The sequence below is a fragment of the Mugil cephalus genome, chromosome 9, assembly GCF_022458985.1.
Source record: "Mugil cephalus isolate CIBA_MC_2020 chromosome 9, CIBA_Mcephalus_1.1, whole genome shotgun sequence".
NCBI lineage: Eukaryota > Metazoa > Chordata > Actinopteri > Mugiliformes > Mugilidae > Mugil > Mugil cephalus.
The window spans coordinates 20,170,794-20,197,840 of NC_061778.1; the positions used below are offsets into that span (position 1 = coordinate 20,170,794).

The 27,047-nt window shown below is 43.5% G+C and overlaps 2 protein-coding genes across 2 annotated transcripts; both read left to right on the forward strand.

Annotated features, from left to right (window-relative positions):
• LOC125013752 (thymus-specific serine protease) lies at positions 1 to 8,106 on the forward strand. The gene is made up of 13 exons (XM_047594645.1): positions 1 to 97; positions 754 to 929; positions 1,577 to 1,676; positions 2,469 to 2,598; positions 2,987 to 3,110; positions 3,760 to 3,837; positions 4,090 to 4,137; positions 4,227 to 4,346; positions 5,193 to 5,357; positions 5,575 to 5,716; positions 5,820 to 5,999; positions 6,204 to 6,358; positions 7,681 to 8,106. The coding sequence occupies exons 1-13, from the start codon at positions 37 to 39 to the stop codon at positions 7,750 to 7,752; spliced, it is 1,551 nt and encodes a 516-aa protein (XP_047450601.1). The 5' UTR covers positions 1 to 36; the 3' UTR covers positions 7,753 to 8,106.
• Positions 8,107 to 14,794: 6,688 nt separating this feature from the next.
• Positions 14,795 to 25,858, forward strand: meis3 (myeloid ecotropic viral integration site 3). The gene is made up of 13 exons (XM_047593202.1): positions 14,795 to 15,192; positions 15,585 to 15,686; positions 19,353 to 19,492; positions 19,787 to 19,961; positions 20,050 to 20,100; positions 20,200 to 20,250; positions 20,382 to 20,531; positions 20,707 to 20,815; positions 21,199 to 21,341; positions 22,026 to 22,102; positions 22,952 to 23,010; positions 23,123 to 23,209; positions 24,570 to 25,858. The coding sequence occupies exons 2-13, from the start codon at positions 15,675 to 15,677 to the stop codon at positions 24,767 to 24,769; spliced, it is 1,254 nt and encodes a 417-aa protein (XP_047449158.1). The 5' UTR covers positions 14,795 to 15,192; positions 15,585 to 15,674; the 3' UTR covers positions 24,770 to 25,858.
• Positions 25,859 to 27,047: the final 1,189 nt, after the last annotated feature.

A 27,047-nucleotide genomic window follows, 5' to 3' on the forward strand; every position in this document is an offset into this window, starting at 1 on the left:
TTAAGTTTAGCTATAGTTTTTTTTTTAGTGGTTAAAATGTTGTTCTCTCCTGCCCGCTGTCTCATCCCTCTGCTGCTTTTACACTCCGTTGACCCTGGTGAGTAGAAGGATGCTCCTCTGAATGTAATAGTTGATTTTACACCTGAAACTAGTTGGATCTCATGCATTGTTCTAAAATTAGTACTTTTATGACTTACTGACATCAGGACCTACTAACATTTTTAATACAGATGCTAATTTCTTTTGTTTTATTTATTTAACAAACTGAAGGATCCTTGTGCTGCCAAGTTTGATAACACCCTGGTAGTCTGAGTTTAGAGTTTATAAACCCTATTAATTGCTCTTTGCTAACCAGTCTTTTTTAGGTGAGGGTGCACTAGTTGAACAAGGTTTATATGAGCTATGTACTTTAGTTTTCTTTGTAGCTGTCAAAGTTTAGCAAGAACAAAAAAAAAAAGAACAGGAATCTTGGGAAAGTATTGTCAGATGCTGGCTGTTTCTAAAATAGATCATACATAGCCAGTCTCATGAACATCAAACCCTCAGTGTGTGACGCTCCCATAGTCAACACAAACCATAAAAGTCTGAATGTTGTTCTGGTGTTGCCAGAGACCAACGGAGGCTTTCATCAGACCTCAAATACAGTCAGAACTATTAAGTTTCTCTCCTAATCTGCAGTGTTGTTTTCCACATTGTCACAGTTGTCCTTCTCCCTTTTCCCTGTTTCTTTGTTCATTTCTTTGTTGGCGGCAGGACGGATCCTGAGGACGATCAAGGAGCGCGTGCGTGATCTCCAGCTGCAGAAAAGCAAGCAGCTCCTCCTGACGCTCGCAGCCAGAGGTCATCAGCCTCTCCAACACGTGAAGGAGGCCTGGATTCACCAGCCGCTGGACCACTTCAACCGACAGGACGCAGCTACTTTCCCTCAGGTTGAGAAATGCCAAACAGCGCTTTCTACATTCATGTTCCAATTTGCACGGAGCAGATCATTAATGAGATGTTGCCCTTTGTTAGTAGGTTCCCAGTCATCCATCATGCATAGTTCCTCCTCATAAATATTTAATGAATGGGTCTGATATTTCATTTTTAAAGCTTAAATTAATGATAAAACACAGTGTTTTATTCTCAAATTATATAACCTGCCAGAAGGCCATTTCATTTAAAGTTACTTGTAAGGATTTCTGAATGAAGTAAAGCAGATAAAACAGCTGCCTTGTCAGCATAAATTACAAAATAGACTGCAGCAAAACAAGCCATCTGCCCCACTGACCTCAGTTTGTTCTTCAGTTCAAAGCTGAACTCTGTACCACGGCAGCACAGACAGGGACGAGTGAGCACTCCATCCAGAGAAATCCAGACCGGTTAAACCTGCCTATCACAAAAAGACGTTTCTTGACAACAAGGATTAAAATGTTCGTCTTCATTTAGCTGTTACAGGCTGCCATTGTGCATTTTTTCCTTTGTTGCATTAAGTAAAGGGTTACTGGCTGGCACCAAGGCCTTGAATGAATAAAGCGATTCTTTCTTCCTTGCCGTTTTCTTTCTTTTACTTTTTTCCTAAATCTCTTTCTTCCAGAGGTTCTTTGTGAACGAGGCCCACTGGCAGCGTCCTGATGGCCCAGTGTTTCTCTTCATTGGAGGAGAAGGGCCCATCTTTGAGTTTGATGTCCTGGCAGGTAACGTGCAGCAAATGCCTGCACTAGGTACAGGCAGATAAAACCACCCAGCACACACTCTGAATTTTGGAAACGAAAGTGCAAACAATTGAAACATCCACTCATGTTTGTAAGATGAGACTTGACTGCAGGCATACTTTTATCTTCTTCTTCTTCTTCTTCTTTATCCAACCTCACACGTATGTATGTGAGAAGGAAATAACTTCTTCCTCCTCTTGAAAAACACTCATTTTTGAATGAGAACCGCCTGAAATACTACAGATGCAGCTTCTGGATTTTCTCTGCATTACGTAGTTGGATTTTGGACTAAAAAACTATTTTTGGACATTTTACAGACTAAATTGAAAACTGTTTAATCAGTATAAAAAATGACCTGCGTAATAAGTCCCATCTATCAATACTGTTTGAAGTTCAAGATTTCAGTGCATCTTTGTATTATTTTGATGCTGTAAAGAGACATGAGTCCAATAGTAGCCTACTTTAAAGCATTACCAAATATGGGCTGACTTCACTTTAATTATGAAATTTCCCATTGGTCTGTGTTTTTTTTTCTTGCTTTTAATGGTGCTTCACAAACTTCATGGCCTCAGCTGGATTTTTTTTTCCAGACTGCCTTCCAAGGTGTCAGTCTGAGAAAGGGACTGATAACGTTGTTGCTCCTCACCTCATCAGACATTTCGTTCACTTTTAATCCTCTCTGCTGCAGCACTTCTGCACTTCTTGTTAAAAAAAATACATGTACGTAACCTCGCTCAACGCCGAATGCTATCGGCTTTAAACATATTTTTCCAGGTCACCACGTTGACATGGCTAAAGAGCATGGGGCTCTGCTGCTGGCTGTGGAGCACCGTTTCTATGGTAACAGTGTCAATCCGGACGGCCTCAAGACGGAGAACCTGGCCGACCTGAGCAGCCAGCAGGCGTTAGTATTGGTTGAGCCTGTGTGTGTGTGTGTGTCTGTGTGTGAGTATACCTGTATAGATGTGTTAGTCTTAGTACCTCTTAGTACACATCATAGAAATTGAAACATTTTTTCTACCCTGGGGAATCAAGTAGCTACTTTTTCCAGGACAGTCACTCAAAAGTAAGGACATTTTAAGAAGATGAGAACAGCATCAACTCTTCTGAACATGCAAATCCGTTGAATCCTGTCTCTTTAATCGTTTCCTAAATTGTTTTCTGTGTATAAAGGCGGGTGTGAGAACAAAGAGCGTGTGATCTCTCTATTTATACATTTGTCTATGTGTCTTTGACTGTATCTGTAGTTTCACGTCAATTTAACATTTGTACTTTGTTCCTTTTGGGTTCAGGCTTGCTGACTTGGCTTTGTTCCACCAGTACATCAGTCAAAGCTTCAGTCTGAGCCACAGGAACACCTGGATCAGCTTTGGTGGCTCGTACTCCGGAGCTCTGTCTGCCTGGTTCAGAGGGAAGGTGAAGAAGAAGCCTTCAAAGCAGCTTGAAAACTCAAAACTCTAAGATTAAAACATGGCACAAACTTGAAATACTAATTATGTAGGCATTAATATATATATATATATAGTTAGAATTTATTTAATTCTAAATCTTTCCAGACACATACATTATGAGAACAAATATGGAATCAGTTCATCTATCTCTGAAGAAAGGTGGAAAAGGAGACGAGCATATAAATTCATCCCCTGCTCTGATTTCTTACACTTCAATGCATCCCAGTCGATGTTCCGGTAGCATAGCACGATGTCAGACTCAGATCTGTGGTTACTAAATGTTTAAAGATTTCCAACATATGAGGCAAAATGTGCTTTCAGACTGCTTCATAATGCCTGCTCTATACTGTCTTCAAACACGTGGCTGAAAGATGAGTTGTTTGGTGTTCAAGAGGAACACCTCATTCTTGAGAACGCCGCTGCTAAGAAACTTTTGGTTCCCAGAAAGCACTTTCATTTTCATACAATAAGCAGGCAGGCAAGAGTTTCCACACTAGACTTAGTCACGGACAGCAGAGCTGGACACACCGCTCTGCCAGCTACGTTCATAATGCTGATTAAAAAAAGACCTTGTGAATAATGTGATTCTGTCTCCGTTTCCATTCTTCTTGCAGTTTCCCAGCCTGGTGTATGGAGCTGTGGCCTCCTCTGCACCGGTCAAGGCAAAGCTGGACTTCTCTGCCTACAACAATGTAAACTGACACTCATCCATGACTTGTGTGGTCTGAAAGCTTACTCAGCACCGTCAAATTTGTAAAAAAAAAAATTATTCTAGATCTCACAATGTTGTCATCATTTCTGTTTGAAATATTTCATTTTTCAGCCTGAATGCAATCTAGTTTCGAGAACCAATTCTTGCACTCTTATTACAATGTCTTACAGAACTGTGCCAGTTTAGTGATCCAAGTTTCCATCTCGCACATCTGCTGCTTCCTCTGTTTCAGATTGTTGGCTCGAGTCTGAAGAACATGGCAGTTGGTGGCTCTGAGAAGGTGCGAAAGCTGCCACCTGTCATACGAGAGCCATTAAGTTCTTGCCTGTTACTTTTTGTGTTAGATTCAGACTCGTCCTCTCCTTACAGTGTCTGGCTAAAGTGCGGGAAGCTTTTGTTGCTGTGGAAGCTGCACTGATGAGTGGAAATATCAGCCAGGTGGCCATGGACTTTGGATGCTGTCAGATCCCCAAGGATCCTGCTGATCAGGTGATCAAAGTGTTTGGTGTGATCAAAGGCTAAGTGTACTGCCTATAACCTACTACTACTAACTACTGAACAGGAGGTACATTATACATAGATAGTACTTTTAATCACATCCCAGTGTACTGAACTCCTCACAATTGATTGATCAGCATAAAAACATAAACAGGGCTAAAAAATACACTGTCAGATAGTAAAAGAATTGTTTACATGGCAGACCCGTAGCCCAAATAACTTCTTCACGACCCTTTTTCTGACCTCTGCTTGTCTTCAAGAACCATTGTATGTGTATTTAAATTTTAGATGGGTTATTATTTAACACTGTTATCAGTACTTGCCATAGATATCATGTCATTTTTCACACAGTTGACATACTGTATCAGTGTTTAGATGGTTCACTGTTATGTTTCTATGCACCAGTAGAATAACAAATCTATTATCTATACTTAATGCTTTCTACTTCTACTTAATTTAGCTATTTTATCATGCACAACATACATTTCTTACATCTTTGGCCAACTGTTTACTGCGTTCATTTTAGCTTTTTTTTTTTAGCTAACTATTCACCACAATTTAGCTAAACTATTGATCCATTAGTCTCTATTAATTGGACTATTTGTCCATTCATTTTAGCTAATTGTTCAGTATTTATCCATTGCTTTTTATTTTAGTATTTAACCATTTTCCCTGTGTATCTATTACTTTTAACTAAATGTTGAGTAGTTATCCATTAGCTATATAGCTAAATGTTTTATCCATTTAACAAGTATTCGTATAAGACCCCTGTTGTTTGTTTTGCATTTTATTCTTGATTCTCTTTTCACAAGTGTAACGTAAGTCTTTTACCTTCAGACTGAACTGATGCAAAACCTGGCCGACATATTCATGGGGGCAGTGCAGTACAACGAAGAAGGGGTGCTCATGCCTATTAAAGAGCTGTGTGGTGTTATGACCAATACGAGTGAGGAGTTCGAGGAAGAGGTGGACGCTTACAAACGCCTTGTTAAAGTTTCCCAGGTATCGAATGGCCTCCTCCTAATGTATTCACGTATTACCTCTAGATGTCACTGCTGAGCCATTTTTGTGCCTCAGAGAGAAGATCTTTTTGTCTCCTGTGATGAGACGTTAAGGCTGCGTTAAGATGTATTTTTTCTTTAAAACATAAGCAGAAAACGTATTTTTTTTTTGTGTTTTTATTTTCAATGTGTGTGTTTGTTTGTGTACTCTAATCCAGATCTACCGTTCCACCAGCACTGAGTCGTGTCTGGACGTCTCCCATGAGAAAGCAATAAAGGATCTGATGGACACGTCTGTCCAGTCTGGCAGGAGAGCAGAGAGACAGTGGACGTACCAGACCTGCACTGAGTTTGGCTTCTGTACAGCACATCTGCACACACACACACAGCAACATAAACAATGTATATGAAATCAACATCACTGTTCATGTCTCTCTCTATGTGTGTGTGTGTGTGTGTGTAGATGAGACTTGTGAGGACGCCACATGTCCATTTTCTGGGATGTTGACTCTGCAGACTCAGACTGAGCTCTGTGCCATGCTGTTTGGTATTTCCCAGCATTCTGTGTCTGCACGCGTCACCTTCACTAACACTTACTATGGAGGAGACAACCCCCACACCCACAGGGTCCTCTATGTCAACGGTGAGACACTGGAAGCAAATTAGCAATATCACCTCAAACGAATGAGATGGGCCTTCATCCTCTGTGTGTGTACTGCACGGAATTGACAATAAAGCAAACTTTAAACTGACTTTAAAAATGCCTCTTGTTTCTTGATTTTATAAAAAGCCAGTGATGCAGGTCTACATGCTAAATATATAATAGTCTATATAATCACCGCTACAGGTGGCATTGATCCGTGGAAGGAGCTGTCGGTGGTCCAGGGTACGACTGAGGATGGAGAACAGGCCCAGACGGTTTTCATCGAGGACACTGCTCATTGTGCCGACATGGCCAGTAGAAGAGTCACCGACCGACGCTCGCTCAGGGAAGCCAGACAGGTACTGTGCACTATGAACTCCTCACTGAGGTATTATTCATTTGTACAAGAAACGTGTAGTTTATCAAAGCAACAAAATGTCTTTGCTCTAGGTCGTCTTACTGGGACTTCAGAACATGAGCACACTTCCAAGGTCGATAGTGACTGTTGGAGGAATATTCAGAGAGCGCTCGGTGTTGTTGCTACGTTGTAGTGCTGTATTGGAGGACGTGTGCACCTCTTTCCATGTCTGTGTGTAACAACATGTTCTGGTTCCAGCATGAACTTTCAAAGACTTATTGGTTTCTGCCTTTTTTGTTGTGTTCACACTGGCTGTAGAGAAGTCACTACCTTGCATTAGCAAGTGATGCATGGAAATCCTCATCACCTTCTGCACAAGCTAATGTGATCTTTTACCTAATATTTTTTTTCTTGTGATATTTCATCATCTGTTGCTCAACTACATCAATAAATGAAACAGAAGAAGGCAATTCAACTTATCGATTTTACAAATAAAACAAAAACACCTCTGATTTGTCACGGAGCTCAGCTCTACAAAAAGAAAACCTTCTCCTTGTTCATATGATTTGAGCCACTAGGGTGTAAACATGGCGGGCTTCATCACAATGAATTTCTATGTTTGTCTATGCAACAGTGTTGCTTAGATTTGTCAAATACATGCAAGCACACCTAGCGTATGATTTACTTTGTAACATGAACACTAGACAGTGTTTCTACTGTTACTTTGCGATATATGAGGTAGCTACCACTTTTAGAGTATCATGAAAAATCCCCTTCTTGTGCACACACATATACATCCAGACCCTTATCATCTCATAAGTCACTAAACATTTCCCTTTTTTAAAAAATGTATATTTAATATTTTTCTTATTTATCACTTAGATTTATTTTTATTGCATCGTATGTCAAACCCCATAGTCATAGTATCATAAACCAGTGTGTACTGTTTTGGCATCTGATCAGCTGTCAGACTCTTATCCTGACGTTCACTGTTCCTGTCATATCATGAACACTGGAACAAGGGCTGTGATCTGAGCCAGGCATTGTGTCTCTCTGTATTGTGTACACAGGGATCCTCTAGATTACAGTTACTAATAACTCAGTACATTGTTTCATTTAGCGTAATTTCAAAATATTACATAGTCATTATTCAATCAGCTCACATCAAAATACGCCTATAAACCTTCATATGAGCAACAGTACTTCTTGTTTTTTCTAAACATGGTTTCAGTGGACACATTTATTTGGATATTGCAACATAAAAACTAAACTAAAGCGTAAATAGGTCTGGTGATTTTTAACACATTGATTTTCCTGTCTCAGGAGATTGAGAAGCACGTGGCCGGCTGGCTGAAGACAGCTGCCCAGGAGGCGATGGAGAAAAGAAGAGCCTGATCAGATCGTGGTGTAACCTAGATCAGGGCTTATCACCGTGCCATGAAACTGATAAGAAGTACTTAATAATCTGGCCTGCCTGCTCTGCTCCATCCTCCTCACCCTCCATTTCCTCTCCATTGCCTCTTTCACTCTCCATCTACCTAACGATCTCATAGCACTGCAGCTGACCTTTCATTTTGCACTTCTTATCAATTGTGTGGTTGACATATAAACTTTTGTGGAGATTTTCTAGGTTTTTATCTTCTGATTTAATTTTACATACTTGCTTATTTAATTATACGATGCCCGTTTCCCACTTAATAACCTTTTCTGACTCTGGTAAAATAAAACGTGATTTGTTTTTCCACTATGCACCAGTAGTCATAACCTTGTTGTGTCACTAGGGTGTGGTGTTGCTGCGTAGGTGGGAGTCCGGGGGTCTTGAAGCAGGCCACAGTGCGTGATGATGTCACAGCGAACCTGCGCATACGATGTGTTGTGTATTTTTTAAGAGTGAGAGAAATCATGAAGAGATGAAAAGTGTTTGTGAGGGGAAGGTGAGGAAGCACCAGTTGTCCCAGGACCATCTGTTTCTCTGCGTGTGTGTGTGTGTGTGTGTGCGCGCGTGTGTGTGTGAGAGAATCGCTTGGCAGGGGGTCAAAAGGGGGAGGTCATGACCCTGCTGACCCCGTGGGAGTGGAGATCATCAATCAACTAGAGGCTGGACAGAGCAGCAGGAGGGGACACACACACAAACACACACAAACACACACATAAACACACACACATCCAACACCTACAACACAGATACTGTAACAAATACAGTGTTGCATTCAGAAATTCGTTTAAAGCACTTTTGAATCGACCAAACATTACAAACAAGCTATGCTGAGTTATATTATTATATTGAATTGTTCTTCTAGATAATAACTAATGACAACTAATGGCTTTCATTAATCGTGCTTTTATTATTAGGGTGATTTGAATCCACAACCACACATATACATAAAGGCCTCTCAGACTCCCCAGATAGGCCGTGTGTATGTGTGTGTGTGTGTTTTCATTGATAATATCCTTGCTTTCTTATTCATGGGAAACTCACTGATGCTATCACACACCTCGGCTCAGAGCAAGAGCAGGGCAGATGGAAAGAACCTGAAGCACTTTTTCACCGCAGCCATTTCATCCCGTTGCTATCAAGCTTCATCTCTTTAGTATTGTAAATAAGCACACACCCGCAAATAGACACACACACTTCCACAAACTCCAAGAGGCACTATCTGGATTATCAGCCAGCACTTGCAGAGCGACAGGGCATGCTTTTTCTCTCTCCCCCAAGCCTCCTTCTCCTCCCCCTCCTCCCCCTCCTCCCCACTCCCCTCCCTCCTCCTGCAGCCTGTCCCGTTGATCAATGAGGAAGTTCTTGGGCCTCAACTATTAATCAGAGCCTATCGGCTATCTGTCTGCTGGGCCAACCAATCACGGCCCTCCGACAGCTGGGCCATGAAAAATGTGGCCTGGTGGACGGAGGGGAGGTTGGAGAGGCTGGGGAGTGAGAGGGGGAGGGGTGGCGGCAGGGTCGCGGAGAAGAGGAGGGAGGTGAAGGAGCACTCTATCTGATCCAAGTCAGGTCACGGCTGCACAACTGCACTTAATGCACTTACAGTTGATTCTTAACACGCCGACGGCCGTCGCGCGCACACACGCCCGCGCGATACAGACAGAATAATTCATTTCATTCAACGCACTTTGTCCTTGATTTACATTTTACATCAAACTGAGGCGTTTTGCAGCCCCGCAGCACACACTCTGATACTGTTGCTTTCATATGGTGGTAAAAAAAAAAAAAAAGTCTGACAGAACATACAGTGAACACAGCCTTTATGGGGCCGGCGCGGCGGAAAGTTCTCCGCTGAGGATTATAACGCTTCTGATCTGTTGTCCAATAACAGGGCCTGTCCTCGCGCCCCGGAGCTTCATCAACACGCTGCCATCCCTCTTCTGCATAATCACCATGCTCACACTCATCCATTCACATCTTATTGCCATGATTAGATTACATCTAATGCTATTACACTGTTCCCATCTCTCTCCGGCATCCTCACTCCACCTCTGTCTCTCTCGCCCTCATCATAGATTTCTTGCAGATCTTATTAGTGTGTGATGTGGACCAGGTCTCCCCCTTTGGATTTATGAACCCTCAGAGTTCTCTCCTTTAATCTCCCTCTCTCCTCCTCCACTCCCTTCCTGCATCTGTCCATCTATCATTCCCAGGGCTGGCTTGGGCGGAAGAGTATTAATCCCTCCATCCCATCTCTCACTCCTCTGGACAGATGAGGAGGTGGAGGTGGTGGTGGAGGTGGTGGAGGAGGAGGAGGAGGAGGAGGAGCGGCAAAGGGTAGGAGGCCTCAGATTACTTTTCATAACATTTCCGTAGCACTGTGAGGGGGGAATGAAGAGGCATTGCAGATGATGTGTGCATATTTACCCTCTGATAGGTCACAGCTCTGATGCCTTCAACAGGTATGAGAACGGGCTGAAGATGCCGCAGACGAGAGTTTGTGTGGGTGGAGTGCAGAGGCAATAACTACAGATGGCCTGATAAAGAACGTAGTGCGTGTGTGTGTGAGAGCTGTTCACTTTTGTGCACGTTTATTGCGCGAGTTGTAGTGTGTGTTTGTGTGTGCGTAAGCCATAACGGGGCTTTATGCAGAAACGTGTCCTCCTGCAAATCACGCGTTTTTTTTTCTAAAGGGCAACAGAAACATGCATCTTATTACCTGTTGATGTCTGCCAACGCGCACACTTCAGACACACACACACGCAGTGCGAGTGTGCGCGACAGAATGCAATAAGCGCTGGGAAATCAATTTGACAGAAGAGGACATTTAATAAGTCTTGTCCTTGCAGGTCTAATTCTGTAAAAACAAATAAATAAATGAAAGCAGAGGAACAAATTCAGCTTAAAGAAGAAAAGAGAAATAAACCTTTGACCAGCAGCCAGGGTAAAGGACACCCCCCCCCACCCCCCACCCCCCTACCCACCATCCACAACCAAGCCTGTGCAGTGACAGGTAGATTAAGGGGCGTGATAGATGCCCCCCTCTGTATCTCCCTCTCTCCATCTCCCTCCCCTTTCCCTCCCCTCCATCCATCATGGCGGCTGGTGTAATTGCGGCTGCGTGGGGCTGGCAGAGGGAGCCTCCATCCATCTCCTTAACAACAAACAGTCACGAGGACGGATGGCGCTGCGCTCCCCAGTTAATCTCCATCTATAAGGGGGGTGCGGGAAGGGGACCGGGGAGGAGGGGAGGGGATGGGGAGGAAGAAAATAAGAGAAGGGAGAAAGGTGGTGTTGGCCGACTATAAACAAACAAACAAACAGAAAAAAAAAATGGAGAAGGGAAAGGCAGAAGGAATGAGGGATGAAAAGACAGCGAGATGCCACGCCAGGTAGAAAGAGTGGGCATGTGGAGGAAGATGGACGACCTGGGTTTGGGCGAACGGGGAGAAACTGGGGGGAAAGTTTGCAAACAGGCTGCAAGAGTAGGTCGATAAGGGCGGATTTGCTTGGCGAGCGTGCCAGAAGAAAGCAGGAGAGATGGAGGGATGGAGGGGAGGAGAGGGAGAGAAAATTTATGTCTATGCCGCCAGACAACCCAGAAACTAGAGAGGCACAGGCTCATAAAAATGCACTCTGCACCCCCTGACTGCCCCCCACTTTTAGCCCTCTCTGTTTCCTTCCCTCGTCCTCCCTTTCTCCCTTTGCTTCCCTCCATCAGTCTTCTCCCTCCCTCTAAGGCAAGCGGTGCGGGGTCACAGTCATCTGATGTTTTGGGTGGTTTTGTCTCGCTTCCAGAGGTCATGGCCGCCATATTTTCTTAATAGCGGAGTCACACAAGTCAACAAGGCTGGGTGGCCTTCTAGAGTCAAGTGAAACTAGACTTTTGTAGCAAGATTACCAGACTGGGCACAGCAGCGGTTTCAAGAGGCGGTTGTTTCTCACCGTGGATACGATGGATTCCCATGTGAAACAGCTGGCAACGTCGTATATGTGTACTATATGTTTGCAGCAGCATCACGCTGTGAAAAATATGCCGACAACAATAACTGTTTGAAGACATCTTTAGAGCCGAAGCTATTTTTAAAGTCATGCAAGAGGATGTAAAGGCACATCGACACAGCTCTACTTCCCCGCTTGTTGTTTCCTGATTTCTAGCCCTGGGCATCGCCCGCAGTGAGGCCCAACTTAGAAGAGGAGCACCTTGACGCCGACCCTCCAGCACACAAACAAATAAGCTCTCGAAGCCACATACACACACGTGACGGCGCATGCATTCTTGCGGCCGCCACTGTGAGCGCAGGCGCAAGCTAATCTGAGCACACGCACTCAACAGGCCTCGTGGGTGCAGGGGAGCAGGGGCTTGAGCCTTGACAGGGAGTGACAAATAACTGCAGCAGCCCTGACATGCAGAACGAACCCTCCCGGCTGATCCTCAGCTGCGTGGCGCAGAAAACAAGCAGGGGCGCTTCACGACGGGAGGTGGACGCGTAAAAACTGAATTAACCAGACAAGAAGCTGCTGCGCCGCAGCTTTAATCAGCCACACATTTAGGTAATCAGGATGAAATTTTTTACTCAGCCAGTGTTGGGTAAACAAGGGACATCTCCTTTAAGAGGAAGTGAGTCAGAGCAAATAGCTGCAGCTTTGTATTATGTTGCCAATGGCTTGATTTAGTGCATGTTTAAAATAATATAAACAGTTCTATCTTCTTACTCTTTACATAGTAATACTCCCTTCTTCTTCTTCTTAAAAAGTTCTATTTAAAATGAATTTCATGAATGTGACAAACTTAAATGATCACATTGTTAGTTAGTTATATGTGTGATGCTACTTTATGATCAAACAGAAAACCATATAGACTTTGGATCATTTTTATATTTTTATCGTAGAAACAAATGAGATGAAAACCAGGTTATATCTGTAGTGTATTGTATGTTTAAAGTGTGTCATCATGATGTTGCCGTAATATAGTTTCTATTAATCATAGTTTATTCATATCCTGATGTAAATGCCATAATTTCTATTAAAAACAGTTTTATGTTGCAAATATCCTGCAGTAATATCTGTAAATATCCTGCTGTCGGTGGTCAGTGTGTACACTGGAACATTGTCCGCTTTAATTATAATTTAATTTACATCAATACGTAAACCCTTATGTACATACTCTGTATTTACTGCTTCTGCGCTTATTGTTAGATGCTAACTGCATGTCATTCCCTTGTGTGTGTGACGACAATAAAGTTCATTTTAATGAAATCTAAAAAAAGAAAAATCCTTAATTGTCAAATAAATTAAACAATCATATGACAAAAACACACCAAAACGTGGCTTTGGGGACTTTGCAATACACGCCAACTTATTTAATCGTTTTGTGCTTTATCTCACTCCATATTGCTGTCCTATAAATCAAATGTTGCTACTTGAGTTAATTTATCGCATCAGTGTGTATCTTCAGACAAATCAGTTCTGTTGCCTTTCAACATGAGCTTGACAACATATGTTGTGTTAAAATGCATTGTTATGTGGTGCACAAATGAAGGCGTGTTAAAGTCAGTGATGTTATAAAAATGACAGAGCCTTTAAGTGTTTGTCATGTAAATGAGTGTAATCTACATGTTTAGATAATAGCCTGTTTGATAGATGTCACTGAGCCTGGAGATTTATGATCCAAGTCAAACAACAACTCAACAAAAATCCAAAGAGAAACACCCAACTCAAGGAGCCATTTTCATCCCAAGGACGCTTTAATCTGTTTATTGAAAGCTTAGAAGAGAAGGAAATCTAAATCCCTGTAAACATGAATTCTTCAGATGTTGCACACTTCAATGTGTTAATCCTTTTCATTCAACCTGTTAAAGGGAAAACAAGCCTTGCATCGCCTTTTCCAGCCCATTGACACAGCTTCACGGCTGTATTACCGGCTCAGTGTATGAGGGGGTTGAGCGCTGTGATCACCCCTGTAGGAAACCAGCACCCCGCGGAGTTGAAAGACCCCAGGCTGCACGGACGGTGCGGGGCCCTCACAGGCGGCCCCACGGCCAAACACCACGCCGCCCGCGGAGACGCCTGCCCCGGCCCGCAGATCCCCGCCAAGCTGCCGCTGATTGAAGTGCAGCCGCCTGTTGGCCCCTCGCAGCGGGGCCCGGGAAAGAGGAGCGTTTTGGATAATTATTATGTTACTTAGGTGCCATTTACAACACAAGACTGGGAGTTTAGCTATCCCACTAACATGTGAAAGGTTTTTTTTTCCTCTCTCTCCTCTCTCACTCTCTCGAGTTAAAATTAAACTTTCTCGCTTTCATGGTTTTGTTTTCTTCTCTCAATCAACAAAAAAAGTAAGACCAAAGGGTGACGTTTGGGGCCGCGTCAAAAGGCTGACCTTGAATAGGTGTCAGTAAAAACAATGAACCACTTTGAAAGCTATTATCAGCCAGTAAATTCCTTGTCACCGTGCACGCTTCGAATTTATTTATGACTCGGCGCGAGACGAATAAACTCATTTTACTCCTTGAAAACAACCTTAAAATGAACTCTCCTGCAGGCCGAACAGCGCCGTGCATTTCATTTAAAAGTGCATCAATTAAAGGGCTCCGTGTCTATATCAGCCGCGGAAATTATTGCGTGTGCACGCTGCAGAAATTTCATTTCTAATGACCGTAATTGATTGCGCGGATTTCCACGGATATTGTCAAACATGATGCAGAGTGAGCTGAGTTATCACGGTCCTCATCCAGAGTTATCCCGAGATGGTGATAGCGCGGCTGCGGGGAGGATGAGGGGAAAGGGAGGGAAAGATGGAAGGATGACGGAGGAGTGAAATCAGCGCGGGGCTCGGAGCATGGCCGAGATAAAACGATGGAGGGGGTCTTCTTCTTCTTCTTCTTCTTCTCTGGCGTTTGTGTGTGTGATAAGGAGGAGGAGTAACGGAGGAAGGGGAGGAGGAGGAGGAGGAGGGATGGAGGGAGTGGGGGGGCCAAGGGACCCCGTCGCGTTTTGACCCTCCGAAACCTCCCCACACACCGCCACCACCACCACCATCACCACTCCTCCTTCTCTCCTCCTCCTCCTCCTCCTCCTCCTCTCCTCCCGAGGCTGAAAACACCATCGCTCATTCCCAGCCGTGACATTTTCCAGCCTGTCGCCGTACGCTGCGCGGACAGCGAGCGCGAGGAGCCAAAAAGGAAAGGCTAGGAAAGGATAGGGAAGGAAAGGAAAGGGGACGCCGTCTTGTCAGTCTCCCACAGCACCAAGCATCTCCGACGCTCTGCGATCCGGAGCGAGAGGCGCACCAGGCGGAGGCGAGGCGCTGCAGGAACCCGCTGCTCCCTTTCAGCCCGGGCTTTTTCTGGACTACACCGGACACGGCCCGAACAGGACTGGATATTTACGTCTCGGTGGGACATTTTACACCATTTACCGGAGCCCTTTATTACTACTCCCCCCCCTACCGACTAGTAGCATTTAATAGGCTACGAGAACTGTTAGCGTTTATTACCTCTTAGCGCATCATAACCCATTAGGCTTACATACAATAGGGTATTAGGATATCATCCCTCCATAAAACCACCAGTCCCATCGTTATGTTGTAACATAAGACGCGATGGACTCGGAGTAAACACACAGGAGGAGCAGGTCTTGACTGTTTTCAAAACAATTATACTATGTTTTTTCGTTGAATCCTTACTGCCTGTTTTTTGTGATGTTATTTCTGACTTAATTTCTGATGCACCTGGAAAAAAAAACTAAAAAACAAAAAACAAAAAAACAAATGCACTTTAATTTCCAGGACCCCAGAGACAGAGGAAGAGAGCAAAGCTCGCTGGACTAGCCCAGCAGCGCATCATCATCTCCGGGGTTGGACTGGCTGTCGAGTCGCATGGATAAGAGGGTAGGTCTGCCTTTTTTTTTTCTTTTTTTCTTTTTTGTTAGAAAAAAAAAATCATATACAAAGTGATTTAGGCCAGAGTCTGCTCCGGATAACAGATTTTTTATGTCAACACAGAGAGAATCTAACTAGAAAAGGATCATTAAAGGAGCACATGGTTGGGAATCCTCTTTGCGCAGGGTTAGCTGCACAAAAACACAGGGCCCGGCACAAACAGACCAGTATGATGTTACTGTCATGTCTCAGGTGGAAACAGACGCACACAAAACGCACATTAAAGCTACAAATCTATTTTAAAATGTTCTACAAAGCGATTCTTTCTAAGTACTTTTATGCTGAAGCAAAGAAACAGCAACTCTTCAGTCACCTTTAACCCCGAACTCATCCCTAATTCATGAGGTGAATTTGCAGTTCAGAGGAGGTTAACTTGCAATGAGGGGACAGTCGATTTAGATCCAAAGTTTCGTGCTTTTCTTGCAAGAATATGACTTTATTGTCAGTAGTGTAGAGAGCAGTGTGGGTCATTAAGAGGCAGAGGAGAGGAGATGCAGCTCTTCAACTCGGTAAGTAGGTCAGTTTTTTTGCTACAGTGATTCAGAGGCTTGGTGGTGGTGGTGGTGGTGGAGGAGGAGAAGTGGGCAGAGGCTGACGGGCAGCAGGCGGACTGAGACCTCAGAGTGGAAGAAAGCAATTAGTGATGTTCACCGTGTATAGACAGAAAATCACTGCTGTATGAAAACAGTGCCAGCAGAGAGAAAGCTGAGAAGCAGGAAAGAGGTCATGCATGCACCCTCAGAGCCACCTCTACGCCAGCAACAGCTTCAGTTTAGCCAGATAAAGATAATTCAGTGCAACAGCAGGGACAGTAATAATACAGATGATATAACAAGACTTTTTGGACGTGGTGGGTCATTTGTCGTAGGTTATGTAAACGGGTTAATGGTTGGTAAAAGAAGCATTCATTTTTGTGCCTTGTTTAGTAACACTGGTTAATAAACAGAGGTCTAGCTGTTCTTTAGTGTAAAATAATAAGGAGATCTAATGGAGATTGGGGAACCTTTGGAAAAACAAGCGTTAATTTAGTCATTTGGAGGCAGTCAAATGCCAAAGCTGCAACAGGTAGCATTTCATTTTGTTTCTGCTAACCATGGGTTCTTGCCTGTCTGCTTGTAGCCTAACTTTTTTTTTTTTAAATATATATATATATATACTTTAGCAAATGCACAGTTATTTGTTAAATACTATGAATATTCAGGTACATATATGTAAACTCAGTTTGTATCAACATTGTATTTTTTGTGTTTGATCAAAGCTCAGATGCAAATTGCAAATTCAAGTCAAAATTTAACCAATTTATTCTCGTAGAATTATCCTCAAAGAACTTTTATATTCTCGCTTTTTATTTTATAAATTGAAACCTGAGAAAATGTTTAAATTGGACTGAGTGTTTTGTTGTTGTTTTTACTGCACTACATTAAATGTAGAGAAGGAACAGCAAAAACAGTTTTACATAATACATATTACAATTACATTGTTGTAATTTCGACGTTTACGTATTTGTCTTTGCTGGTTTAAGGAGTTTTTGGTATTTCAGCTCCACTTTCACAAAATGTCTGACGTGTCCGAAGCAGCTGGATCAAGTTGAGTCTTCTACGCATTCTTTTATATAATCTGACGTGATTGCCGATCGGGAAGATTTTGGCTCGCAGCTTTTCCTCCCAGCAGGAGCAGACTAAACCCGCCCGTTTGGCTTGTAGCAACTTTCAGGTCGAAATAACACGATTAAAACTTAGATTTAAACAACTGCCATCTGATGCCTGTTTACCAGTTGCGTGACTTTTAAAAAAGCGAAAATTTGCGGAATTTGTCATCTCAGCTTGTGCGCTTTGATCCGCTTGACGCACAGAAACTCGATAGCGGCCGCGCGTAAAGGGAGACGCGCAATCCGATAGCGGTGATTGTGTTAATAGCCAGCCTCCATAAAAACTAGAAGGTGTCCGGGGACAGGGCCTCAGAGCAGGTGCTTTCTGTGATCCCGGTGGCCATATGGGACTCTGGAATACAACAATTTGATAAGCCATTTAGGACAGTGGTTCCCAAAGTGGGGTCCAGAGACCTCCGGGGGTCCCGCAGAAGGGTTTCCAGGAGGGCAGTGCATGCACATGAAGAGGAATAATTTCATTTATTTTTTATTTGATTCCCAGAGGTTAACACTGGGAGAATATGTGGATAATTGCTTTTACGTTGGGTTCATGCATTACACTCCACAAATAAAATCAAAACATCTACTCAAACTGGACAAATATATTTGTGCCTGTTCAACATATTTGGTGCTCTGAACTCGTCATAAAATATTTATTGTTGGGTTATGGCGGAAATATAAAGGAATCACCTTCCCCGCTGTAACCATGAGTCACACATTTGTGTAGTAAACCACAATAACCCAGTTCCAGTCTGGCCTGCACAGAAAAACTAGGATAAGCACGTCATAACTTTTATGGCTCGGTTAAAACAACACTCAAAGTGAAGGTGTTCAGGCAAGGCCGCCTAATGTGCGCTGTCTGTCTGTGATTACCGTGGCCCCCTGGGACTGTGACGGGAGTCCCTTTAATCCAGTAGAAAGAGAAACAGAAGCAGATCTGCTGACCTGAGCACCGGCGCCTCAGAGAAAGAAGCTGCAGAGATGCACAAATTAGCTCCGTAACACCCAGCGAGAAAGAAGAAAAAAAAAGAGAGAGAGAGGGAAGCAAGGGAGCCAGACATGTATATTCATGACATGTATATTCTGAGTGCCGCTGAGTGATTGTTTATCTCTGGATGTGTCTGTGCATGCGTGCGTCATTGTGTCTGTGTCGAACCATATGTGTGTCTGATTCGCTGCATGCACGAGCGGGGCCCCAGTGTGGCTGTCACAGCGGGTCGTGAGGGAACGCCTCAGCACGGCTCCTGTCTAGTCTGGAGTTTAAGAGGGAGGAGAGGATATTAGCAGCCAGAGGCCCGCCCTGGTCTTCCTCCAAGGATCTCGTCTGCCTCTTCTCTCATCTCCTCTCTCTGCTCTTCTCTTGAGCGCAACACACTACACTTTTAAAGAGCTAAAAAAAAAACAAAATAAAAAAACAAAGAAAAAACAGCTTTTTTCTTTATCCCGGCTGCTCTTCATAGCTGCGAGTGCTTTGGAAAGGGTTTTATAAAGGTTTTTGTAATCCTGAGAGTGGTAGCATTTTTAGCAGGGTGTAATCCCTCAGCTGAAGGAAAACAAAAAAAAAAATGGACTCTCATGAGCAAACTGCTATTTGCACACAGATTGTAAAGAACTACATTAACATGGATGTACAAACATCAAATTACTCACAGAAAAAAAAAACATTTTCAGATTAATTAGTAGCAAAAATAAATACTATTTGCTGCGAGAACACACAAAAAACACAAATCACAAAATTGTCCATATTAGGCAGCAGTAGTGGAAAATACCTGCAGCACCGCAGACGCATACAAACTCTGCTACAGATATAATCCCACATCAGGTCTGATTGTACAGTCCAGTAAACTGTTGCCCCCCCTCCTGACATCTCAGCCACGTAATAAAATCACAGTACGGTTTTATGTCAGACAGCCGCAGATGTCGGCCGTGTCTCATGTTTTCCGTCTTTCCATCTAATTGCGTTTCAGTATGAAGAGCTGGTGCACTACTCAGGGTCGGAGGGCATGGCGGTGGGGGGGTACGGGGACGACGTCAGGGCGCTTCATCCCCCACAGTACGGGCCCACCATCCCTGACTCGCTCAAACACCACAAAGACCAGATCTACGGGTAAGCGTGTGGCCGAAGCGGTGATTTATGTAGCCTGTCAGTGGATGAAAAAGCACTTTCTGCAGATTAACACACAGTGCATGTTTTTGTGCTGAGTAAGAAAATACACGTGGAGCATTTACAGCTGTCTGTTTCATAAATACTGTGGTGTAAAGTTTCCTGTGCTACATTTTGTAAATGTAGCATGCGTACACTATGTCAACTGTTACTGTGTTTATGTATAGTATGTTAACTGTACGTGTGTGTCTGCGTGTGTGTCTGTGTGTGTGTGTGTGTGTGTGTGTGTGTGCACAGTCACCCACTGTTTCCACTGCTGGCCTTAGTGTTTGAGAAGTGTGAGCTGGCCACCTGCTCCCCTCGAGACTCCGCCTCGCTCTCAGCCACCTCCCACCTCGCCGGCATGCCCAGCCACAGCGACGTCTGCTCGTCCGAATCCTTCAACGACGACATCGCGGCCTTCGCGAAGCAGGTGCGAGGGCCGCTCAGAGCGCAGACACCCGACGAGGGTTTTTTTCCTTTTCAAGTTTTTGTTATAATTGGTTGCGTTTGTGTTGCAGATCCGTTCAGAGAAGCCCATATTCTCCTCCAACCCTGAGCTGGACAACCTGGTACGGTGACCGACGTTGTGCTAAAATATGAATGCCACTTTTCACACATTGCATGGTGGGATGTGTCCTCATGATTAATCTGGGTCCTTCTGTCCACAGATGATCCAGGCCATACAGGTTCTTCGCTTTCATTTGCTGGAGTTAGAGAAGGTTGGTGGGACAGCTGCATTTTTATATGAAAGTATTCTTATGGTGCCTAACTTAAATCACATATTTGAGCAGGTGTGTGCTTGTCCTTTAGCATGCACCGAGGAAAAAAAAAACATGTTTCTGTTTTGCAGGTGCACGACCTGTGCGATAATTTCTGCCACCGCTACATCACTTGTCTGAAGGGCAAAATGCCCACAGACCTCGTCCTGGATGAGCGGGAGGGTGGCTCCAAGTCCGACATGGAGGACTTCACCGGGTCCTGCACCAGCCTGTCAGAGCAGGTGAGACGCTGAATGTCGAACAGCACGCAGTTTTACCCCAAAGAATAGGTTTCGGCACTCACACGTTCATCCGTGTCCGCTGGAAATTTGAATTATGACCCAGTGTTGTGTGATTCCTTGTTGTCTCATCTGCTGGGGATTCACCATCTTACCTCTTTCTTTCCTCTCCCTGCAGAATGCGTCATGGTTACGGGAGCCAGATGAATGTGCCACCACCCCTCTGGGAACACCAGGCACCTGTGGCCTGCCTTCACACAGCACCGCAGACAACTGTAGCGATGCAGGTACACAAGCACCGAACAAGCTAATGTTGTGTTTATTATCTGTCAATTAAGCAATGAATTTTGATTATTCAGTCAAAAATAGGGAACTCTACTTTCAGCTTCTTCTATAAGAAGCATTTCTTATGAAGTGACTATTAAGGTTCTGCTCTGTTAGCTGGACATAACAAAGCAAACTAAAGACATCAGAGTAGCTTCTCATAAACTGTGTCATTTCCCGCCACACTGAAATAGTGATTATAGACACGTTTATAGACATGACCATCACAGAGCCAAAACGTGAAACGTTTTGGCTCTGTGATGGTCATTAGCAACGAATTCAATCTGTGAATATTCTTATAAAATATCAGCGTCCCAAACAGACAAATGATTCCGTCTTCCTGCAGGTGACGGTCTTGATGGAGTGGCCTCTCCCAGCACAGGAGAGGAGGACGAGACCGACAGAGAGAGGAGGAACAACAAGAAGAGAGGGATCTTCCCCAAAGTGGCTACAAACATCATGAGAGCGTGGCTCTTCCAGCACCTGTCGGTGAGCTCGCCGTTTCCCTTCTCACGGCTTCAAAGTGAAAATATTGAATTTTGAAGGCAATTAAAGCGATCTCTACAGACTTGTACCTGAACAAAGGAAACCTGCGCTTTGCGCTGCGTTTCCCTGCATGAGGGGATAATCACTGAAAGAGAGGATTTAGCACGGGACGAAACGTCACTCGCTGGAATAGACGGAGCGAGTCTGTAATGGAGGTCAATTAAATTAAATGAAAAATCGGGGGATTAAGCGATGATGTGAATATGCTTATGCGACTGAATAATTGTGCAAGTGGTAGAATTGGAGTGAGTAATTGTTGGTGAGGTGGTTAGATTGGTAATTAGCTACTAAATTAGGCAGGTCAAATGTTGCTTCACTCCGATTATTACTGTATGTGTGTGTGAAAGAGAGAGAAATATGTAGTGAGGGGTGGCTGAGGTTGAAAGAGATGGAGCAGATGTGAATTCAGACGGAAGGTCATCAGTATTCACACCGAGAGTTCACGCAATTTCAAGCTAAAGCTTCAAATTGCCTCGAGGTGATTTATTTTTTTTCTTTTTGTTGTTGTTGTTGTTGTTGATCCGCATGCATTCACTACATGTTAACAAGAAAGCTGCAAACACCGCCTGGCGTGTGGCTCCACATCTTTAACCCGGGCTGTGTGTGTGTGTGTGTGTGTTCCCCCAGCACCCGTACCCTTCCGAGGAACAGAAGAAGCAGCTGTCGCAGGACACGGGGCTGACCATCTTACAGGTCAACAACTGGTCAGTGCTCTCCTGATCAATACAGTAATTCTAGCCCCATGGCTCATCAATAATCAGTTAAACTGTCTTGTTTAAATGTAAAGCATCAACCTTCAAATTAACAGCATGGCTGCCGGCGTGTCTGTAATATATTGGCCTGCCAGGCGGGTGCGGAAATAAATCGCACCTATATTCATTATTACTCCTGTAAGTTGCATTTTTTAATGAGCACATTCCGTGTGATTAAATGTTGATTAAAAATAAGGTAGCACTTTTACAGGACTTTTAGGGAGGACTATAATCTACTTTATTGGAGCCCTTCTTGTAATAGAGGAAAAAATGTCCTACGAAGCATTTTTTCCTCAAGGCTGCTGCGCCATAAAATCCACTCGCTTCATGTTCATAAAACAGAATAGCAAATCAATATCCAATAATCCGATTATTTACTGCTCCTGACACATATCGACACACATTTCCATGCTGCTCATGAATCATGCATTCTACGTGCCTCACAATTTTATACACACACACAGAAAAAAAAGAAACAAAAAGTAGGAAGTGTGTTAAACAACAGATTTTTGCCATTTGATAGCTCACGTTTTTTTTTTGTCTGCGTCGCCGCTGCAGCGCACGCACGGAGCAGCCTGATCGGCACAGATCAATCAATTATCGCAGTGCCGATCGATATCCGCTCGGCCCCAACGTTGATTTACTCTGCCCTCTGAAAGGGTTAAGTGGTTGTAAAAGGGAAAAGGTTAATAGTCTCCTGGTCAGCCTTTTTCTCCATTAACGGGTGGCCTCGTCCATCCCGCACTCTCGCTCTCTCTGTCTAAAACACATTCCTTCTTTATGTCTCTCTCCCCTGCGCAGGTTCATCAACGCCAGGAGGAGAATAGTTCAGCCGATGATTGACCAGTCAAATCGCTCAGGTTGGTGTTTAGCCAGTTAGCTGGTCTCTCAGCAGGCCTCTGTGTGTGTATATATATATGTGTGTGTGTTTGTGTTGTATATATGTGTCTGAAGGCGTGTGTTGTCTCACAGGTCAGGGTGGTCCTTACAGCCCAGAGGGAGCAGCTCTGGGGGGCTACGGGCTCGACGGACAGGCCCACCTCGGCCTTCGGACAGCAGGTACAGAGCCTGCACAGAAATGCTGCTCGCTGGCTTTTAGCGATAAGGATCGGGTGATTTGATCCTGCCGTCTGAGCCCGATACGCGTCATTCCTGTGCGCCACAAGCCATTAAATACACACACACAGTTACACTGGGTGACATGTTTCTTCATTACCATTAACACAAACACTGGGGTTGGTTTCGAGTTGCGCCACATACACAATCCTGCTACCGAAACGATTCACTACAACACCAAATAGGGACTTTTCTGATGTTGAAGATAGTCCCTGTTTGTGCAAAATCCCTATTTACTGCTGTTTGACTAATGTAACTGCAGATTTTTTATTTTTTTTTTAACAAGAATGAAAACCTATATTTTTGATGATTTATGTCTCAAGTAGAGGGCAAGGGAGGTTGGCAGGATCAAATATGTTGGTTTTGGCCTTTTTATGAGATTTGTTGACAACAAGAACGGTCTCACCAGCCAGGCCCTTAAAGACGACTCAAAAGTCTCGCCAAAAAAAAAAAAGGGCTTGAGGGAAAAGAATTAATAAATAAATCCTAAAAAAAAAAAAAAAAAAAATCTGTTATAAATATTTGCACTCCGCATCTACTTGCTGTGTATCATTAAATATTACGACTATAAATATTTACCAGCAGAAGACGACACCTGGAAAAGTTGAGGACCGAAAGGAACCAGTCAGGGATTTTAATGGATTAATGAACACGCTAAAAGGCAAACATGTCGTTTAATTTGAAATACTAGATAAGAACTATGAAAACCTCTTAAAAAGCAGCGGCCGGACACTGGATCGGTCATTAAAAGCTTCTTCTCCGCAGCCAAAATGAGTAAGAATAGGGTTTTATTATTATTGAGATTTTTAGTAGAAACCCCAAAGTGTCCAAATATATTCTGTGGTTTGAATATTTCACTCAGTGTATTTTATATTTCCTTGTGAAAAAAATGACAATCTTGAAATCATGTAGTTTTTTTATTATTGTAAAAATTATCCAATAAAATCTAAGTGTAAAAAAAAAAACAGAATCATGAAACAAGCTCATGCAGGATATAATGTGTGGATTAAGAAGACTTTAAACAAGGCTCAAGAGGAAACTAAAGAGAGTTCGACCGTACCGTATGTGGAGCTAGATTAAAATAAAAGGTAAGAAAAGTTGATACTTGAAGCTGCCTAACACAAAATAAAAGAAACACGCGTTTATAAAAAAGAGTGGATTCAGTCTTATAGTGCGAAAGTAGAAGGAGAAGTGAGAGGGAAATGACTTTCTCTTACTCCCACATTTGATGTGGTCTCTGCATTTCAGTGGAGCCAAATTCTGAAAATGATTCATCTCAACTGACATTTCTGTTCTCCACCAGGCCTCCAGGGAATGTCCTCTCTGCAGGCTGACTACCCCGGCGCTCTGCTGACTCAACCGGGCTACCCTCCCCACCCAGGACCGTCCCTCCACTCGTACCCGGGCCCTCACCCTCACCCCGCCATGCTGCTCCACCCGCCGCCCCACGCACATCCCGCCGAGCCGCTCCTCGCCCAAGGACTGGACATACACGCACACTAGCTGAGGGGGGAGTTGGCGTTTTTTTTGTGCGAGGGAGATGACTGTACGAATGTGTGCGCGTGGTGGGATGTGTGTGTGTGCGTGTGAGTGTGCGGCTGCGTATGTGTAATGACGCATACAGTACACTATTTAAAGAAAAAAAAAAGACACATTGCTCTGAAAGTTTACATTCCCCACTGAAAGACACTGACCTCAATGTAGCTGTTCCACTCGTCAACACACACATACACACAAGTAGACATAAACATTACACACAGTTCAGTCTGGACCCACAGGTTTAAGCCATACCTCTTTCAGAGTAGAAGTGCTTCCTCCTCCAAACGTCTCCACTGTGTCCTGTGGGTGAGACACACGCTTTAAACTACACTTCCCATCATGCCTGCCTGCTGAACCACAGGAAGACGCTCCATCGGATGGGAGAGAGACATTCACCCCCACAGCACATGGACGTTACCGTGCGGGACTCGATCCCGTCAACACGCCTTCTCCACCTCTCCCCGTCTTCCTGCACACGACGACCGTCAGAGACACAAACACACAACCTCCACACACACCTTATTTAAAGCTTTTTTTTTTCTTTTTTTTTGAGTTTTTTCTTATTCTATTTTTATATTTATGTGTGCCACTCCAGGCAGATGCAGCTTCACTTGAGCTTTGTTGAAACGTTAGTGCTCTTCCTCAGCATGAAGCTAAACACTATGAATGACTTCCAGTCTGCCTCGCTCTCGTACCACTGACCTCCTTAAGACGCCAAGAGGTGTCCGTTACCTTAGGATCTTTTCCTACAGACACGCGCAACACACTCGCAACACACACACACAGCAGCAGAAGCAAACACCACACTTAAAGCCATTTCAACACACACACACACACACACACACACACACACACACACACACACATATACACACAGACTTCTGTAAGCATTTCTAGTACGTTGTTGTCTGTCGCGGCGGTGTGTGTGAGCGGAGCTGCAGCCAAAGGACTCTTTAAACATTCAGCTCCCTCTCCACGCTGCTCGGACTGCTGAAGTATTTGAATGATGATGATGGAAAATACAGTTAAAGTATTAAAATGTTTTTTTTGTAAGACTTGTCGCTGGTCGTCTGTTTGCACGCTTGGTGGAACACTACCTGCAGCTGGTTCAGACAAGATGTTTTGAAATTGAATTTTCTTAATAGACGGAGGAATACTCACCGTTAGTCACTGTACTCATTATCTGTACTTCTGCACTACAAAGGAATTGGACAATACGAAAAAAAAAAGGCAAGTTAAATCAGCCTGGTATAATTCATCAGCTATACATCTTTTAAATTTCTTCTAGTTTTGGGGTTGGAATTTTTATATATATTTTTTATGTTTACATTTCATACACACACACACACGCTGATAAATTATACAATGCTGATTTTGTCGACGAAAATAACAAGCAACCACACAACCGTACGAACAGCGTTCAGAATGCTCACACAAACACCATATCTGAAAATGATTTCACAGTTTTAAACCCAATAGGCCGAGACTTCATTTGAAGTTCTCTCCAAATAATTTTAATTCTCCGTTAATACATCGTAAAGCGGAAGGATCTAAACCCAGATGGACTTGTCCCTCCTGGGCTTTTAAATTTAAAGAGGTGAGGCAGCTTTAGTAGCAGACAACTACAACCAAACTGTTAAGAGTGAGAGTCTAGGACAGATCTATCAGAACAAGCCTGAGTTTTAATAGAGGCGTCCACCGACTCTTATCAGCAAACTGAAATCTAGATCGTGTAGGATGACAGCTGCGAATGTGCAACGGTGCGTCATTTGCAGAATGACTGATACAGACTTTAAGCTATAAAACTGTTTGTGTAAAATGTAAATGATTATGCATTAAATACATAATGTTCAGTAGTTTCTCTCTGTTCAGTGAAACAGAGGCTGGTGTGAGCCATAGTGAGCTAAAACATAAAATATACTTCATGTTGACTTTGGAAATATGATTTTGGTTTGTACCAAATATCAGCAGGAATTCTTTACATGCATCATTATCATTACTAGAATGGTTGAGTTATCTTTTCTATGATGAGTGGAAATTCCCATCCGACGCCACAGATGACTACGATACTGAAAGGTTATGAACTCTATGAACTACTATGAAGATCTACGTATAGTGTATAGATTTAATATAGTAGAACAGACAAACAGCTAATGTCCAGGCTCTGTGTTTGAGAAAATGTAGGAATTGAAAGCCACTGTGTTTAAAACATTTACACCATTCACACGCATTTTTTCAAAAA

Bases quoted from the DNA above. Each gene is read 5' to 3' on its own strand.
- LOC125013752 (XM_047594645.1), top strand. From the start codon at position 37: ATGTTGTTCTCTCCTGCCCGCTGTCTCATCCCTCTGCTGCTTTTACAC. The intron at 3,111-3,759 runs GTGAAGAAGAAG...TTCTTCTTGCAG, and splicing joins CTGCCTGGTTCAGAGGGAAG to TTTCCCAGCCTGGTGTATGG. The intron at 6,359-7,680 runs GTACTGTGCACT...TTCCTGTCTCAG, and splicing joins CGCTCAGGGAAGCCAGACAG to GAGATTGAGAAGCACGTGGC.
- meis3 (XM_047593202.1), top strand. The intron at 19,962-20,049 runs GTGCGAGGGCCG...TTTGTGTTGCAG, and splicing joins TCGCGGCCTTCGCGAAGCAG to ATCCGTTCAGAGAAGCCCAT. The intron at 20,816-21,198 runs GTACACAAGCAC...GTCTTCCTGCAG, and splicing joins AGACAACTGTAGCGATGCAG to GTGACGGTCTTGATGGAGTG.